The sequence below is a fragment of the Podarcis bocagei genome (assembly GCF_964188305.1).
Source record: "Podarcis bocagei genome assembly, chromosome: 4".
Classification (NCBI taxonomy): domain Eukaryota; kingdom Metazoa; phylum Chordata; class Lepidosauria; order Squamata; family Lacertidae; genus Podarcis; species Podarcis bocagei.
In genome coordinates, this window is record NC_138128.1 from 36351037 (window position 1) to 36370152 (window position 19116).

The 19116-nt window shown below is 44.2% G+C and overlaps 1 protein-coding gene across 2 annotated transcripts; it reads left to right on the plus strand.

Annotated features, from left to right (window-relative positions):
• Positions 1-395: 395 nt before the first annotated feature.
• ADIPOQ (adiponectin, C1Q and collagen domain containing) lies at positions 396-8752 on the plus strand. 2 transcript variants are annotated; one of them, XM_081192152.1, is made up of 3 exons: positions 396-553; positions 4714-4961; positions 7479-8752. In XM_081192152.1, the coding sequence occupies exons 2-3, from the start codon at positions 4742-4744 to the stop codon at positions 8006-8008; spliced, it is 750 nt and encodes a 249-aa protein (XP_081048278.1). In that variant the 5' UTR covers positions 396-553; positions 4714-4741; the 3' UTR covers positions 8009-8752. The 2 variants fall into 2 exon arrangements, with proteins under 2 accessions (XP_081048278.1, XP_081048277.1); XM_081192151.1 differs by having other exon boundaries at positions 4735-4961.
• The last annotated feature ends 10364 nt before the right edge of the window (positions 8753-19116 follow it).

Sequence of the window (19116 nt, forward strand, 5' to 3'; positions counted from 1 at the left end):
GACCAAATTCTGAGTAGACTTATATAGGATTGCACTGTTAAACCACTTATTTGATAGCAAAACATGACTGCTAAGAAACAAAGAGTCAAAAGAAACTCCCTTTGAATTCAATGGGACTATCCCCAAGGAAATTGAGTAAAAGACTACAGTTTATAATTTGAAGTCTCTCTCTCTCTCTCTCTCTCTCTCTCTCTCTCTCTCTCTCTGTGTGTGTGTGTGTGTGTGTGTGCTCGCTGTATATTCCTCTGGTAACACAAAATCTAATTATCATTGGTTTGACAATTCTCGAGCAAGCCATCTGGTTCCTTTTAAAATATGTCTCTCTAAAAATAGAACACAATTAAAATTATCCCAAATTAAAAATGAAACAGGAAAATGATAGAAAGTGCATAGAATTAAATTAGCATGCTCGGTAGCAAATAGAAAGGACAGCATCATAACTGACAGCTCCACATGTCTCTTTGTGATAAGTGATTGAGAGACCCGGCCATTCTTTCCGTTGCATTTCTGAAGTGACTGCAAGCAACTTAGGACATCATACAAAGAACAACTGGTAAGAGCCATTTTTTTGTTAGAGCATTATACTACACCATTCAAATAGATAATTTATTTTGTAAAGAAACTGCACACTTGTATTTTTAGTTGGGAACCAGTTATTTAGGAAAGTTATCTACAGAATTGCTTGCTCTCAGTTAACAGCATTGTTCCATGTCCCCTGAGTGCTTGAATTATCAGTCAAGAATGGATTCAAAGTTAGTGCAGAAATGAGAAAAACTCTTCATAAGAAAATTATTGTAGCAAGAAATTTGAAATCTTTCTGCCTTCTACTGGTTACTAACTTAGATTCTTCATGATTGTCTGCCAGTGTAGTTAACAGTACAATCCCTATGCAAGTTTATTCAAGTCTAATTGAGTTCAGTGGGACTTACATTAGAGGGTATTATCTAGAGAAGGAAAAGGAGAAAGAGATACTGTACATTATATAAGCACGATGCTTAATTAAAGGTACCTGCCTTTCTTGCTAGACTACAATATTGAGCCAAACAGGTGACATATGTTATGCTAACTAATTAACAAATTTGGAGTGCCTCAGGTGAGAATGCCTGATGAGAGTTTTTAGCCATTCTAAGGAGTGCACAATGCATAGATCACTTACCTGAGCACTTTAGATTTCACTATACTAATACATTCTAGTTCTGCAGACAGTCCAGCACAATGACTGTGTCACACTGAATAATCTAAATGAAGATGGCAATTTTTAAAAGACTATTCAGACATAATAGATCTTTCTTTTGCATAAAGATATAGTACTAAGTGGCTTTAAGATTGCAGCCTCATCATTCCACAGCTCCACAATATTGTTTCGGAACAGAATACATTATCTTAGGCTAGTGCCAATGATAATTTAAAAGTCCAGAAATGTAGGAATATCAGTTTTCAAAGATCAGGCTTGTTTTTGTCCTGGAAGATCAAGATAAATACTACACTATATAATCCACACTATTATATAGCAGCACTAATGCAACTAATGTAGTACTTTAAAGTAGACTTCAAACCCACAGTTATGTTGCACTCACTCTGCAGATTTTCTATACAGCCCAAGCCTATGCATATTTAGTTAGAAAATAATATAATTCGTTGAGTTTACTCCCAGATAAGTGAGCACAGAAATGCAGCCATCAACCCAATCCTATGCATTTCTACACATAAGTAGGTCTTCAGTTCCTCTCCAATATTTTGATACTGTTTTGCATTTTGCCTTCGTATCAGGAAAAGTGGGCATTTACAAGTTCCCTTGATCAGAATTATTTAGTTGTATAGGAGCTGGTTTTGGGACTATATGACCAGGAGCATTCTACAAATGCATTTAATTTTATGGGTACCAAAATCCCATTTTGGTGTAGTGTTTATTGTTTGTTTGTTTGTTTGTTTGTTTGTTTTTACAAAGAGGTATTGGAATGGTGGGTGGCGTGTCCTTCCATGTTGATCACATGGCTGAGTGCAAGAACTTTCTCCACAGCAGCTCAGCTAAATGTCAAGCAGTTTGAGATGCAAAATGTTCTTGAATTGCATTGCATTTTGCAATAGAGGCGTATATTAAAAGCAGCGTCAAAATCATACAGGGTGGTAGTTAGGAAATATAGCAACTACAAACAAGATATATCTGTTCTGAGTGCTGGAACCTAAATGTCTTTTCCTGAGTTATGTAGCGATAAGGACACTGAAGTGGTACAAGCACGACATGCCCAGATATGTACCCCACTATCTGCCAAGTTTTCTCTGCCACACATACTTTGAAGATAATGTTTCTGGAATCTAGAGGTCATTTCATTGTTTCATCCTCGTCCAGAACTATTGGCTTGTCATAGTGTGATTCACAGAATGCCTCTTTAGGTTATAAAACATACGTTCCTCAAATCCAATCATCCAGTCACTTCTGTCTGCAAAAACAGCACAGAAGCATATATCAGTCAAGATGCAACTCTGTACACACTTACCTGGAAGTAAGTGCCATTTACCAAAGTAGAACTTCTGAGAAAACATGCATGGGGCAGAAATGAGTTAGAATAGAGTTCCCAGGGTCTCCTGAGGGCATTCTGCTCTCTGGGGGCAGAACAGCAAATGCACCTTGCACCCCAAGTCAAGGTAGATAATATGCAAATGACCAGTTAGGATTTTTTTGGAAATGGCAGCAGAAAATCCCACAAGCGCCTCTCCCCAACCCTGCCAATAAAAATGGGGAAACAACTGACAGCTTGCTGCCCTTTCATGATACCCCAAGCCAGCTGCCTCCCTCTGCCTAGCCTTAGATGCTTCTGTTTGTGGAGAATCTCCCTTAACGCTACAGCTTCAAACTGTGCCTTGAGTCTTCTGCTGATTGCAGTTACAGAACTGGTGCTTGATCTTCTGGTTCGGTGATCTTCATTTCGTGTGACTTTCTTCTGCATTTTGTGGAGGAGCAGAAGGCAAACGCTGCCAAAGCTCTCTGAGGCAGGAGCAGGGTCCCTGACAGCAGGGAGGATTAGGAAGAGAGATGGCGACAGCAAAGGCAGAAGCAGCAGCTCTGCAGCAGAGGAAGCCGGGAGTTTGGCTTCTCCAGAGTGGTCACTCCATTGTGGTTGAGAGGGGCTTCCTCACAGGGAACAAGAGGCTCAGGCAGGACAGGCACAAAAAGCAGGAGACTCGCAAGGATGGAGCTCCCTGATCAAAAATAAAGCCTGTATATAGGAGAAGGAACTGGGTGGGAATAACCCACTTCTGTCTAGCTGAGGCCAAAGGGGTCCAATTCTGCTTTGTCCCAGCATGGCAGCAAGTTCCCAAGTGGGACTGGATGGCAAGTCTGAAAACTGCAGAAAGCAGGATTGAAAACACACACACATGCAGCAGCTCATGAGTTCATCCCTCCTTGGTTCAGATGCTGAAAACTGGCTGGTTTACCTGCACCCTGTGAAAAGCAGGACCAACCTCTTTCCCACCTGACTGATTTATTCAACCATGCCCGCCAGTTCCTGCTAATGTGTAGGGAGTTCAGTCCTGCTTGGTTTGGGCCTACCAGCACCGTAAAACCCTGCATAAAGCAGGGCTGAATTCCCTGTGCATCAGTTGACGTATGTGACAGGATGTGTGTGTTTTCAAGGCTGGCTTGAGCATTACTTTTCCTCACCCCTGCAGACCAACTTCAGCAGCTGAGTGAGACAACTCACCTGTCAAAGTTGGCTCAAGGGTGTGGGAGAGATAATAAAAAGGTCTGCCAGATTAAAAAGATTTCCCACCCCTGCTCTGCTTGGTAGCATCCCAGGTCCAGCAGGCCTAGATGCCCCTCATTCTCCCCATCTGACTTATCTTGTACTCTCTGGCACTCCAGTGTTATGTTCCACCAGTTTATATTTAGTATTCCACCAGCATATCTGTCTTGGCGGTGATGAACCTGGCATTTTGTCAGCTGATATGGACTTCTGCCAAATCTGGTGGCAGATAATAATGATGATGATGATGATGATGATGATGATGATGATGATGATGATATTTATTATTTATACACTGCCCATCTGTTTGAGCTTCCCCAGCCACTCTGGGCAGCTTCCAACAAAATATTAAAATACAGTAATACATCAAACATTAAAAGCTTCCCTAAACAGGGCTGCCTTCAGATGTCTTCTAAAAGTCTAGTAGTTGTTGTTCTCTTTGACATCTGGTGGGAAGGTGTTCCACAGGGCGGGTGCCACTACCCAGAAGGCCTGGTTCCCTGTAACTTGGCTTTTCGCAGTGAGGGAACCGCCAGAAGGCCCTCAGCGGTGGGGGTGGAGACGCTCCTTCAGATATACTGGACCAAGTGCAGGATTGTACCCTAAATTATATAACTTACATTTGGTGGGTGGACATATAAATCTCATGCTATCTCTGAGACTCAGTCATTGTGATTGTCCTGTGTGAGCCAAGCTGGTTTTGTCTTTAGTTTGTCCCTTGTCTGACTCCAGTGTTTTCCCTGTGGATTGAAAGGTCACATAAGCCTTTTGGTCCCAGATTTTCCTCTTCCACAGCGATGTGCAGTTGCCCACTTTTCCCCAGTGTAAATTCACCCCACCCCAGGACCTTACACCCAGTGATGGAGTGGTAAACTTTGAAGTAGAGGAGCCACTGGAGTGCCTAGGATTGTAATCCCCATTAGTTGCAGGTTTCCTACTGTTCCTTATTACTACTCCTGTTCCTTAGGCAGTTCCTCATTATTTCCAGGTGCAACATGAAGCAAGGATCAAGCCTCCTCATTTGCTCACTGGTACTTCTGCTGAAACTTTGCTGTTACCTTGAAGTGGTTGCCGAAGAAGACCCTCAACAGCCACCCAGGGGAGTCTGTGCCAATTGGATGTCAGGAGCACCAGGCTACCCAGGCCACCACGGAACTCCAGGGAGAGATGGAAGGGATGGAAAGGACGGGGAAAAGGGAGAGAAAGGAGATCAAGGTGAGCGCTTTCAGCCCTCCGTTCTATTCAAGCCAGCAATTCCCACAAGGGTCCCACAAGCTTTAATGGGTTTAAATCTAATCAATTGGCAGGACTGAGATCAAAGGTTCGCACATCACCATGCAGGCCAGATGACACATGAAAGTACAAGAGGAAGAAAGAAAAAACATGTCACTGCAGACATAATGTAACAATTGTGTTTCCTTCCCTTTATTTATTCCGTCCTTTATTTTTAAACATGATGTTGTGCCTTTCTGTCCTCTTCAGGACACCAAAAGTGCATTTTTAAAATAAATACTGTAGATAACAGTAGATAAAACTACTGAACAGAATAACAACCAATACTACCAAAGCATAAAAAGACCAAAGCAGAAGAATCTGTAACCAATAAGCACCCAGGGACATATTCAGGACCAAAGTAGCAGTGAGTTAGGGGATCTGTGATTAGAATTTCCCTCCCCCTTTTTTAATAATTAGCCTAAGGGGGGCACTTGAAAATGAAGGACATGGTGCTCTGGGAGAGAGTCTTTACACTTTCCTCCCAAATCCTTTCCCCCATTGTAAACCCATCCCAGCTGCTGTTAGCACCAGTATGGGGAGACAGGAGCAACATTTTGTTTTATATTTTTATTATTATATATAATAAACATTACTGTAAATGATAATAAACGGTTTGAGGTGTTGGTGGGTTTTTTTAAAAAAAAAATTGTGGTATATAAATTTTATGAAATACTTGTTTATGACTAGCTGAGCCACGGATCTCATCTGCAGACAGAAGTGGGTACATGAGGCTCCATCTCACCTTTGACCATGGGCCATGTTTATTAGCTGATAATGATTAGGGTTACGACATTCATTTGAACACTGAAAGAATGTTTGAGGCAGTGTTTCCCAACCGGTGTTCCGCGGCACACGAGTGTGCCGTGAGACGTTGCCTCGTGTGCCGCGAGATGCCTGGGCGAGTCGGGCGGCGAGAGGCGGGGCGGCGGCGGCGAGGAGAGGCCGCGCCTCCTGCTGCTGCCTGGCGCTCCTCCTCGCAGCCGGCAGCGCTGCCTGGGCGCCTCCGCGCGACTCTGCCTCACTGGGTTTGGTCTCCCAGCAGAGACGGGTCACACGCGCACCTCCCTCCCTCCCTCAGCCTGCGCGGAGGGAGAGCCAGAGAGAGGCATCGCTCCTGCGTGGCGGGAGAGGGAGCAGCCGGAGCGATGCCCCAAATGAACGCATGGGACCGGAGGGGAAATCCTCTCCGAGGCGGATTGAGCGCAGCTGAGAGAAGCCTTTCGAGGAGCTGCAGCAACTCCCGGCGATGGCTCCTCAAGCCCCGCCGCCGCCCCCTCCTCCGCCCGCTATCGCCGCCACCACCACAACAGCCGCCGCCGCCTCAGTTGCCGCCGTCCCTCAGTCCCTCGCTCTGCTGCCTCCTCCCACCCCCAAAGCTTGAAGGTTCCCCGGCAAGGGGGAGGGAAAAAACTTTCACTTTCGTGCGTCCCCCCCCCCGGCGTGACGCTGCGCGCTGACGTCACGGGGCGGGGCTTTAATGGTGGTGTGCCGCGAGATTTTTTTTCAGTAAACAGGTGTGCCGTTGCCCAAAAAAGTTTGGGAAACACTGGTTTGAGGGTCTTGTGAGGCTACACTTTGTCCAGTGGCCACCTTTATTTTTAATGGATTTAAATACAGTACTTTCCCGTGCATAAGACGAGGCTTGTTTCTGAGAAAATAGTCTCAAAAAGTGGGGGTCGTCTTATACATGGATTGTGCAGAGTGGGGGAGGGGATTGGTTGCTGCTGCGAGCAGCTGATTGTGCTGTCGATTGGCAGCTGCTGACGGTGAGCCGGCAGAGGATTTTTGGCTACTGCGATGCGTGCGATTGGCAGCATTGTTAGGCGGGTGAGTGATTTTCGTTACCCCCCCCCCCAAATCTCAACAACTCTAGGCAATTCCCCCCCATTTTCTTAATTTTGAGTCCCCCAAAATAGGGGGTGTCTTATACACGGGGGCGTGTTATACATGGAAAAATATGGTACTTATGCCACAGCATAAGGAAGAATGGTGGGAGCAGTTTTACTCTGTGCTATTTTTCTAGAAAAAAGTGCTGGAACTCACCCTGAGCGCCTCCCTCATTCTCTTAGAATAGCCACCCACCTGAGAGGTGCCAGAACTGAGTTCTGGTGAGTCCCAGCTGGGAAAAAAGCCCTGGGTTTACTTACATCAATATTTATACCCTAATGTCCTTCCACATGTTTCCAGGGCATTTCCCAAAGAATCAAAAGTACTCTTAGGACACTGAAACTGCAGTCTTCAGATTCCTGAGCAGCTCTGGAGTTTACTAGAACGAAAGCAGACCTAATAAAGCTGGGAATTACTTTCGTAGACATGAGCTGCCCACACAAATAAGTTGACTCAGAATTTTGTTCTTGTGAAGGAAGGTGAGGCTGAAATAATTTTTTCAGCTGAGGTTGTTTGGGTGAAACCTTCTGTGGATGCTCCACTCTAATAAAAAATCCCTTTTCTTGATAGGTGTACCAGGCCTAAAAGGGGACAGTGGAATTTTAGGATCAGCTGGTGTTGCAGGCCCTCAAGGGGCACCAGGAAGCCCAGGACTGAAAGGGGAAAAGGGTGAAAGTGCCTCCAGGTATCAGTCTGCCTTCAGTGTTGGTCTAACAGCCAGAGTCCCTTATGCCAATCTTCCGATCAGGTTTACGAAGATATTCTACAATGAGCAAAATCACTATGACGTAACGACAGGGAAATTCCGGTGCATCTTTCCCGGAGTCTACTATTTTGCATATCATCTCACTGTGTATGTGGCAGATGTAAAAGTTAGCTTGTTCAAGAAGGACACGGCGGTCATCATCACTTATGACAAGTACCAGAAGGACGACGTTGACCAAGCATCTGGTTCTGTCTTGCTCCGTCTGGAATATGGGGATGAAGTCTGGCTCCAAGTATATGGAGATGAAACAGACAATGGTATCTATGCTGATAATGTTAATGATTCTACTTTCATGGGATTCTTGCTCTACCCAAACTTGGATAATGGACAATAGAATATCAGGGGTGGGAGAGAGGGAGGAAATAGCCAATAATTGTTTGGATTTTCCTTGTAGTCTACTTGTCAATGCAAGGAAACACAGCAAATTGAATTTAGATGGGTTCAAAGGCGGTTCACACATGCATGTCCACTGCTTGAACATCCAGTGGTGACTTGTCCATATGAATGAGCCATCACAGATACAACCCACTGATATCCCTTCTTCACCACAGTGCGTTTCAATAGAGTCAGTTCACACATTCAGCTGTTCAACATCAAGAGCATGTTAATAAAATATAGAGAAAGCAAGTGATATACATGCATGTGTGATTCTGGAATCTGCCTGTATTCATCAAAGACACTTGCTCAAACCTCTTCCTTTAGAAATGGGTGCTTTTACTTACATTTATACTGACAAATAGAGCAAACAATAAGCTTCAAAGAGAGGAGCCTAAAGCAATAGAAATTCAGTAATGAGGTGCAGCCATATAAGCATTGTTCTGTACAAATAGAAGCAACTAATGCTTGACAATATTATCATGATGTGGCTTTCAGGGTGATTTCTCATTAGATCTGCATTGCTTTCTCAGATATATTTTAATACATATTCCTGTTTCTTGAATGAGTTACGTGTGGCTTCTGCACCTTAGCATATGCACAGGATGTCATTAGCACTTAAATAAAAATGAAGGTTTGCAACAGAATATTTGGAGCAACAAAAATGTTACTGAATTACAAATAAAAATCCTGCTCACCCACAGTTCTATTTTTTTATTTCTTTTGTGCTGAAATTAGATGGCATATATATATTCTGATTAAACAATCTAAAGCAGGGGTCAGCAAACTTTTTCAGCAGGGGGCCGGTCCACTGTCCCTCAGACCTTGTGGGAGACCGGACTATATGTTGCCATGATTATGACCCACATTTTTGTCAGAAAACCATATTGGGACCAACCCCAAAGTTGCCCAAATGTGATTTTTTTGGGGGGAGGGGTGTGTTTCCTCATACACCCATGCTGCTTCCTTTGTGTTTTAGGCGTTGATATTTGTTATTTCTCTTGTAAGGTGGGGTGGGGGGCTGAGGTAAGTGCGCCATTCCTGTCAGCCCTGGAGAGCGTGTGCTCGTGTGTGGGTGAAGGGAAAAGCCATTGGCCACGCTAAGTTAGGCCGGCGCCGCTCAAGCAAAAATGTTCTTTTTCCCGCATAAGGTAAGACGAGGCAGCGGCAGCTATTTACCTTTCCATGGTTCTCACTGTGTAGCTAACAAGTCGCCTCCCCACCAGAACGCAGAACTGTTTACGAGCAGCTGCCCAGGCACTCCTCGCTTCCTTTGGCGGGGAGCAGCGCCGCCACAGACACCGGTGGGCGTCTCTCCCGAGGAGCCTCTGAGCCCCTGCTGCCACAACTGCCCTTCCTGAGGTCAGTCGCCGGCAGCTCCATGGTGGAAATCCGAACCGTGGCTCCTTTTCCCTCTTCCCTGATTCCCTATTGGGCCTGATTTGGCCCGTGGGCCTTAGTTTGCTGACCCATGATCTAAAGTACTATGAACTATACAATATTCACAGTGAAATAATAATAATAATAATAATAATAATAATAATAATAATAATAATAATAATAATAATAATAATAAATTTATACCCCACCCACCTGGCTGGGTTTCCCCAGCCACTCTGGGTGGCTTCCAACAGAATATTAAAATACAATAACCTATTAAACATTAAAAGTTTCCCTAAACAAGGCTGCCTTCAGATGTCTTCTAAAAGTCTGGTAGTTGTTCTTCTCTTGGACATCTGATGGGAGGGCGTTCCACAGGGCGGGCGCCACTACCGAGAAGGCCCTCTGCCTGGTTCCCTGTAACTTGGCTTCTTGCAGTGAGGGAACCGCCAGAAGGCCCTCGGAGCTGGACCTCAGTGTCCGGGCAGAACGATGGGGGTGGAGACGCTCCTTCAGGTATACTGGACCGAGGCCGTTGAAACCAATGATACATGCTTGCTATTATTCCTTTAAAGAACGTTTATCCTGGTTGTTAATGATTCAAAATATCTGTGTTGGTTTTTGTTCATCAGCTTCCTTACCATTCTTTGTCAGTCTTTCCCCACCGTATGGACATAACCATTACAAAATCTATTTTCTTTTGAAGAATACCTATGTGTTGCCCATGTGTTTTCAGTTTTCTGTGATACATTCACATACCTTCTCTCTCTCTCTCTCTCTCTCTCTCTCTCTCTCTCTCTCTCTCTCTTTCTGCCACACACAGAGCCTTCTGGTTAGCTACTTGCCTGACAGTCTTCTTTTGTGATAATAAGAAAAGCTTGTGGAAAGTTTCATTTTCAGCACAGTTTGCCCAAAGCTAACCGCATATCTGAATCCATCAGAAACGCCCTTGCAGGGAGAGAGTTACTTATCAGCCACAAAATTAAAAGAGAAAAATGTCAACTTCCAATTTAGCAATGTTAAACATTACCTTTAATAATACCGAATGCAGAGAAGTCAGGAAGCCCCACTGGGCATATTAATATAAAGAGCAGGAGGAAACAACTGCAATGAAACACAAGAGGACTAAGGATATAAAAATGGGACTAGAATAATGACTTTGAAACATTTGTTATTTATTTAGTTCAACAATTTTTATACCACAGAATCGTTGAGCTGGAAGGGACACCAAAGGTCTTCTATTCCAACCCTGTGCAATGCAAGAATCACAACCAGAGAGTTTGGATTTGGATTTGATATCCTGGTTTATCACTACCCTAAGGAGTCTCAAAGCGGCTAGCAATCTCCTTTCCCTTCCTCCCCCACAACAAACACTCTGTGAGGTGAGTGGGGCTGAGAGACTTCAGAGAAGTGTGACTAGCCCAAGGTCACCCAGCAGCTGTATGTGGAGGAGCAGGGAAGCGAACCCGGTTCACCAGATTACGAGTCTACCGCTCTTAACCACTACAGATGACTATCCAACCTCTATTTAAAAACCTCCAATGAAGGAGAGTCCACCATCTTCCAACTTAGTCCATTCCACTGTTGAACAGCAATTATTGTCAGAAAATTCTTCCTAATGTTTAGTCAGTGGGGTTTTCCTTGCACAGGCTCTGCCCCCCCCCAGCTGCACCCACTGAAAGGGTATAAGGCCCCTAAAGAAACCAATTCTGGAGCAGGATGGAGCAGGGCTAGTGATGGATCCAAAGAATCATAAGTCAGTTTAGTCCCTGGAGCAGAGCCTGATTCATGTCTCTGATTTGCACGCTTGGAGTTAGTGAAGCAAAATAGGAGAAAAATATCTTACGCCGTGGACTGCAGTGGAGAACTGACTGCTCCACACACTCCGCACAGTTAGGATTGCCTGTAAATTTTTAAATCGAAACCTCTGAAATTGTTAAAAGATCATTGACTTTTTTTAAGAGCACAGGTAGAATTACTGTACAGTGTTTAAAACAACCATAAGAAATTACTCTTACTACATTGCCTTTTCACAGTTCAAGCTGGTCTGTACCCACAAGTGATCCCTTGGATCTTGCTGAATATTTTCCAGCAAACAACTGAAATCTAAAAGATCCCTTGCTTTAGCTCATTTAAACTGCTCAAAAGTTGAGAGAAATGGGGATATGATGCAGTCACTGCAAGAGTCCACAAGATGGTGCAAAGATATCATCCCTTTGTACAAATACTCAAATGCTTGTTTGCTAGACAATCAATCGGTAATGCATGGAGGTAGCTGAAACTAAAATTATCTCCCCTCTCCCCCCCAAAAAAATCAGAATTCCATTTAGCTTATCCTGGATTTACCATTTCAACCTAGGTGACTCTCTATTTGCCACGTTTCCCATATGTCTATTAAATATGCCCAACCGTTGCATCCCAGGTTATTGCCTTAAGAAACATTGCTCAGGTGTTCTTTGCAACATTTTAGTGCATTGTAAAAACACCATCTGTATCCCCGAGGCATTGGGAGCTTCTATGGCACCCAAAGGAATTATAAATTAGGAGCTATCTGTTTATGGCCCAATGGCTCCTCCATATAGATGGGATTAAAAAGGTAAAGGGGGGGCTGACTGTTAGGTCCAGTCGCGAATGACTCTGGGGTTGCAACGTTCATCTCGCTTTACTGGCCGAGGGAGCCAGCGTACAGCTTCTGGGTCATGTGACCAGCATTACTAAGCCAGCATTACTAAACCAGAGCAGTGCACGGAAATGCCTTTTACCATCCCACAGGAGTGGTACCTATTTATCTACTTGCACTTTGACATGCTTTCAAACTGCTAGGTTGGCAGATGGGATTAGCACACTATTAATGCTTTTAAATACTGTTACTCGCCACCCCAATTTCTGCTGAATGGCTGGACAAGATTCCAGGGGTTTCAAACGCTCACCCAGAGTTGTATTTCCATTGGGAAATCAAAGTGCAGTGGAGACTAGTGTCTTGAATAAATATGGTTTCTGGTACACATATTTACACCTGGGTCCACTTTGGAGAGAGTTCAGAGCCTTACATCTCAAGAGGGGCTTGCTCCCCACAGCAGTGCAGCATTGGAGTCCTAGGATCCTGCACGCTGTCTCTGTGCCTCTGCCCCAACCTGCCTAGATGGCTCTGCCCCACATGGCCTCTGCCTGGACTGCTGACTCCACCCTTCTCCTTCCCAAAGACCTGTGCCAGGAAATCCAAGGTTCATGAAAAACAGCACTTTTCCCACTGTGGGCACAGCCTGAAAGGGCAAACTTTGGTCGTTCAGATTTCAGTGGCGCCATCTACGAGGCCAAAATTTGATGCCCCCTGCCCCCCACCTCTCACCTTCCATTCTTCTCAATTCACTACACCATAGCTGTGGCACTCCCTAGGCTTGGCACCAGTATAGCGGAAACGGTCATGTTGCCCTAAATCCGCATCTGCAGCCAGCCACCTCCCCTGTTTTCTTACGTCATGGAAGCTGAAATCCTAAACCTTTCTCCTTCCACAATAACCATGGGACGGACACACACACCCCTGTACCTCTGTTCACCAGCAGAGAATCTCTTGCCCTGCGGCACCTTTTGCCATTCTTAAGGATTTCCATCCCAGTTGAGACCCTGGCCTGGCATCTTCCCTTCGCTATTTCAAATATTATCTAAGTTTTACCATTTATTAATTTCTAACACTCACTAACTCCAGAGGTTAAGTCTTTGCACCCCCGAACTCTGTTATCCCAGTTCTGTAACAATACAATCAATGGCAGTGAAAGTTGTAGCAATAGGACTAAGCAAGTGGGATCTGTAATGAAATGTTGCACCATGGATTGCTGCTATTTAGTCTTCCAGCCATGCCCTTCTTCCAAGACAGTCCATTCCACTTCCTGTCACCCATTCTCCCTCCCCCGCACCTGCCAGTCAGCATTCTGTGTCTGCTGAGCATGCTCAGTCCCACTGAGTTGTTTTTTTAGGTGTTCCCTCCACCTTTAGGGGTTTCTCCCCTCCATTTTTCTTTGCACTGCAAACCTAGGGTCTTCCCAAAGCCTACTCATCCCACTGCCCTTTGCATGAATCAAAAACCCGTTGTCAATGTCCAAGCTGTGAGATCACAACGATCCATTTGCAAGTGAAGCCGCTGGTTGTAAGCACCCTGAGCCTTCCTTCTGTTACCCAGGAAACTCTGCAACTTTAAACTTAGCTCATCCGCCTTCCCTAACCCACCCATCTCACAGCTTCACCAGAAAACACCCCACATTTCTCTTTCCTGCTCAGTGATCCCTTACTTTTGCAGAAAACCTGGGGGTGAATTAAACCATCAGTTCCAGCAAATGGTGGGAGTAACAAAAATGCTCATGCTAGCACCCCAAGCAGATGAGACCTAAACAGAGCGGTGGCTGTTTCTAAAAGGATATCAAGATCCCTTATTCAAAAGATTCCTGAGTAGGATTGCCATCTTTCTTGCTGGCCCCGCTTCTGAGCCTTTAACAGCTGCCCAGGCACAAAAAAATTAGGAACTGCTGCTTTGCCTGGCAGGGCAATAAAACCATTTGCTGTTTAATTTATGCATCTGTTAAAAGCACAAGAGAATGGCAGCAAATTCCATTTAAAAATCCCCAGAATTTCAGACAATTGCATTGCTATTTTTTATATATATAAAATACATTGATTTTATTCTACAAAATCGCATGCATGCAGTTTAGTCTTCCTGGTGTTTACAATATTCTGGCCACGCCTCAGTGCAAGGCAGAGGGCAAAAATAACCCAAGGCACTGGCGATTTCAAAAATCTGAGTTTTTCTTACATTTCCCTGATCCTTGGTACTGAACTCATTAAGCAAGGCCGCACCACACACGCACTTGTAGTTAAGTGCTGACATCATGTGGAATACTAATAGCGAACTCAGCCTCCAGTGTGCTCCCATGGCATTCTTGTCTCGAGGAATATTCCCCATTACTATCAGTGCCTGGATCACTGATCAATGAAAAGCAGATTAGATCCATCTGGCTGAGGTGAAAGACCTCTTTCTCGTGCTTTCCCCACCGAAATGAAAAGGAAACTCGTGGTGTTTGGGCCTTCCTCTGCGCGGCCTGAACTGTGACCTACCTGTCTTTCAGCAATACCAGCCGCAGCGCTTTTAATCATCTCTCTGTGGGGACCCTGAGAAGAATGTCCTAATTGCTGCCCCCAATTCCTCCCTGCAATGGGGGGTCTCCCTCTTAATGACTGCATGATGCAGTTCTGCTTCAGAGAGCTGCTCTTGTGACCTGCTGGGCTCGTCCCTTTCAGAGCAGCTTGCACAGCGCACTGCAATCAATAGCTTGACAGAACTGCCGAAAAGGTCCCGCAATCATATTAACAGCAAGGAGGAAAGACTTGTCTGTCACAGTGCTTTTGACAGAGAGGGAAGTATCGTGGGGCGAGTTCCTCCCTAGCAGCTTCCGCCGTAGCTGTATCATGTCTGACGGTGGGAATCCTTGTTTTCCCCGCAATTCAAATCCAAAAACATTCATGTTGCCTTATAAGAGTGGTGAGGAATCTCAAGGCAGCAACGCCCACCTTTCCCAGGTCTAATGTATATGATGTCAGGGGCCGGAAATGTCTAAAAGGATAAGGAGCACACTGCCGATTCTTCCTAGGTCACGAAAAGTTGGTGCTTTTTTGAATTGTGCGCCTTTTCCTGTCACCTCGCCCATGTTAAAAGTTCAGCTGAAAGATTTAACTGGCTAGCAGAGAGAAAAATTGTCATTTCTTTTGCTTTTTACACAACACACACAATAAACACAACAAAGACTCTTGTGGTATCTTAATGTAATGCATCTTAAAGACTGTTTTGCAGATTTCCATCCTTAGCCACATGTAACTCAGGATAACACTTCAGTGCATCTGATGGAGCCATTGCAGCACTGTCATAGCTGTCAACTTTTCCCTTTCCTTGTGAGGAATCCTATTTGGAATAAGGGAATTTCCCTTAAAAAAAAGGAAAAGTTGACAGCTATGAGCACTGTGATGGGCAAAGACACAACAGGTGATGTTTTTCATATCTGTATCTTTAAAGATATAGAAGTCCCTTCAGAGTTTGAACCTCTTTTATGCAAATTTTATTGGACAAGGCTAAACTGTCATGCTAATAACTCTGTGGAACAGGAACTCAGCCAGTTCTAAGTACATGTTGCAAGCCAACTATTTAGAACTGTCCCTTGTGAAAGTGTGACCCTCCTATTCCTTGCACTGAATTTCTTTAAAACTCCCAAGATGGCCTCTGGACTCCCATCAAGACAAGAAAGCAGCGATCCTTTTTTCTACAGCAAAGTTAAAAAGCAAAGGGACATAAATATTATCTGTGCTGCAAAGGGACACAATTCAGGGCAATAAAAAGACAGGTGAGCAGGGCAGCTGGATGCAAAAGATTAGTGGAATTTTCTACCTTTATGAAGGGTTTTTGTTTTTTTGCTGTTGTTACATTGAAGTACATACAACAAACACTACCAGTTCAGATTCCTTCTTTTCCACAGTTACACCCTGTCCCTTTGCTTCTCTTCTTGCTAGAAGTGAAGTTATGCCCTGTATATATCTTGTAGTGTGGCAGCATCTACACTGTGCAACTCCCAGCCTATTGACACCAGGCAGGCGCTTCTACTGCACTGTACTCTTTTCTGTGCCTGCTTAAAAAGGGGCCTTGTTTAGGCAAGCCTATTCAGACATGCAGAAGTTACACGCATTTTATCTCTTTTTAGCTACTGCTGATTTTAATCGTCTTTTGTTTTTAAATACCTGCTTTTTCAATAAGAATTTTAACATTTTAATATATACTCTTGCAAACAGTTTACAGGCTCTCTTACAATTCGTTATCTATGACAATCAAGCAGCTTATAGAATATTGTCTTAATTAAATAAATAAAACAAAGGGCCAGCAGATGGCGTAATACAGGTTATTGGGCCCAAGGCAATGGGTGCCTTCTTTCATTGCCCAGACTATTATTTTTGTTTCGTTTTGTTGTTTCGATTCTTATACCAACCCGCTTCTTTTTAAAATACAGTGGTGCCCCGCAGGACGAATGCCTCGTAAGACGGAAAACCCGCTAGACGAAAGGGTTTTCTGTTTTTGAGCTGCTTTGCAAGACGATTTTCCCTATGGGCTTGCTTCGCAAGACGAAAACGTCTTGCGAGTGTTCCGATTTTTTTTCACTCCCCCCCCTTTTTCTAAGCCGCTAATAGCCTTTTAGCCGCTAATCCGCTAAGTCTTTAATAGCCGCTAAGCCTTTAATAGCCGCTAAACTGCTAATAGCGCTAATCCGCTAATTGGGTTGCTTCGCAAGACGAAAAAACCGCTAGACGCAGAGACTTGCGGAACGGATTAATTTCGTCTTGCGAGGCACCAGTGGCGTAGCGTGGGGGGTGCAGGGGGGGCCAGCCGCACCGGGCGCAACATCTGGGGGTTAGGGTTAGGGGGCGCAAATCCACGGGTTAGGGGGCGCAAATTACTTGCCTTGCCCCGGGTGCTGACAACCCACGCTACGCCACTGCGAGGCACCACTGTAAGTCAATCTCATTACAAATTACAACCAGGGCAGATCATTTGTACTATTCATTGTCATAACCGCCACTGAGGACTTAACAATTCGTCTGCAGTTGTTTTGTTACATCCATTCACATTAAGTAAGCGGAAAAGTTATCACAGGCTGTGGAAGTTCCTGTTTCTTTAAAGGTCTACACAAACTCTCAAATCCTATTGATTGCTCTCTCTTGACATAAAATTAAGTATGTGCATATATTTTTTGCAGAGTCACAGACTTAACTTGCTTCTGCTAATGAAAGCAGAACTGGGGTGGGGTGGGGTGGGGGTTACATAGGGTGATTCCCTACCTGATGGGAAAGCCCCAAGCTTACTAAATTTTGAGAATTTTATATTTGCTTAAACAAATCAGTGAGTAAGCAATGCATGCAGACATAGACACAGACGAAATGTAAATTGCTGAAAGATACCCAGGTCACGATGAAGCTGAAATGAGGATAAAAGCCAAATTTTTAAGCTACTGTCTTAACAGTCATTCATTTGCGCCACCTCCATCTAGTGAATGCAGGTAGAAGAAACAGAATCACATCTTTTCTTAGAATTGTAGAGTTGGAAGGGAGCAGGTGTGTCATCTAGTCCAACTCCATGCATGCAGGAATTTTTTGCCCAAAGCGATGCTCAAACCCATGACTCTAAGATTAAGAGACTCATACTCTACCAACTGAACTATCTGCTGACCGCACATTCAGCATCACTGAAAAAGGGATCCAAACACCTGCTGCTATATTTACCTGCAGCTCTTCCTAGCAATTAGGAGCCCCGATTGTCCTTGTTCAATTATATAGGCCTCTAAATGTGTTTTTTCCCCTTCCTAAGAGCATCCCCAATACTTGCTGAAAGAAAATTGCTCTTCGGTCTTCAAGGGGTGGCATGAAAGGAGTCTTTAAATAACAAAACAAACTTCCAAGCTTTTTTGGAATCCTAATAAACCCTTTTGGGATGTTTCCCATCGGTCAATATTTGCCACTAGTGAGGTCACTATTGCTGAGATTTTCTATGAACAGTTTTTGTTCCTCCAGTTTTATGTCTCTTCATAGTTAACTTCTGTGAATGCCTCATTAACGAGGAAGCCATAAAATGGAAAGGCTTATCTGAAGGAATAGACTTCCCTGAGGCCCCTGTATGTATTCGTTATTTTTATTATTTTAAAAACCCTGGTATACTTCAGGGCGATATTTTTGCCTCTGTGCATCATTTACAGGTACATACCTTGCACCCCTTGTGTCATTTTGCAGCCCCTTTCAATCACATTGGGAGATACCTTTGGGGAGCTCTTCAATATCTGCTTTGGTTTCCATCTCTGAGCAATTTGTCGTCATGAGCAAACTGGGCCATCTCACTGCTCAACCCTCTCTACTTCCAGATAATGAATGAACAAGTTAAAAAATAATAATCTATCCCAATGCAGATCTTTTGAGTGTCTTCTTCCTTTCTTCCATCCATCAGGTGTTTACCTTAAGTGAGAGTAACTGAAGTCACTACTTGCTACACTTTTTCTTCCAAATGTCCTTCTCCCTTTCAAGATTACCTTCAGGATTTTGGTCATAGATGAGATAGTATGCTTCCAGTACTAAATTACTATTTGAGTCCAGAATTACTACCCAGTGATTCTGTGGAGGCAAATTTCTTCCATCCGCTCACAGTGTTACCCCATCCTCCCTCATGTGCCCTTTATTACATAGTTTATCTTGCAGCTTTCACTGTCCCAGTTGTTCACATGTGGAGGTCTGGGATGTGGAGTATTGTTCATATTCAGCAGGCAGAATGCAGAGCTCTGTGCCAGGGAAGTGCTGCTGGTGTTACTCTGTAGGTACAAGAAACAGTGGGACACCTCCTCCCAGTCCAACATCTTTTCAAAGCCAGCACAAAGGTTTGGACTGGAGTATCAGCCATTAGATGTATTGCCACTGTCTTCGCTGCATGCAGAACATTGCAAATTGGTTCCAATCTGTTTTATTCAGTTTGGGGAGTGTGAGAATACTTTTAATGGTTTATGTCAGGTTTGGTCTTAATCTGGAGTACGTGTGTCAGGTTTAAGTATACTACCCTTGTAGGAGCCCTGTCCTCAAACTTGTTACAGCATTTCCCACTGGGTAAATGTGAAAAACCAG

Excerpts from the sequence above, each read along its gene's own strand:
- ADIPOQ (XM_081192152.1), top strand. The coding sequence starts at position 4,742 with ATGAAGCAAGGATCAAGCCTCCTCATTTGCTCACTGGTACTTCTGCTG. Across the intron at positions 4,962-7,478 it reads GGGAGAGAAAGGAGATCAAG|GTGTACCAGGCCTAAAAGGG; the intron begins GTGAGCGCTTTC and ends TTTTCTTGATAG.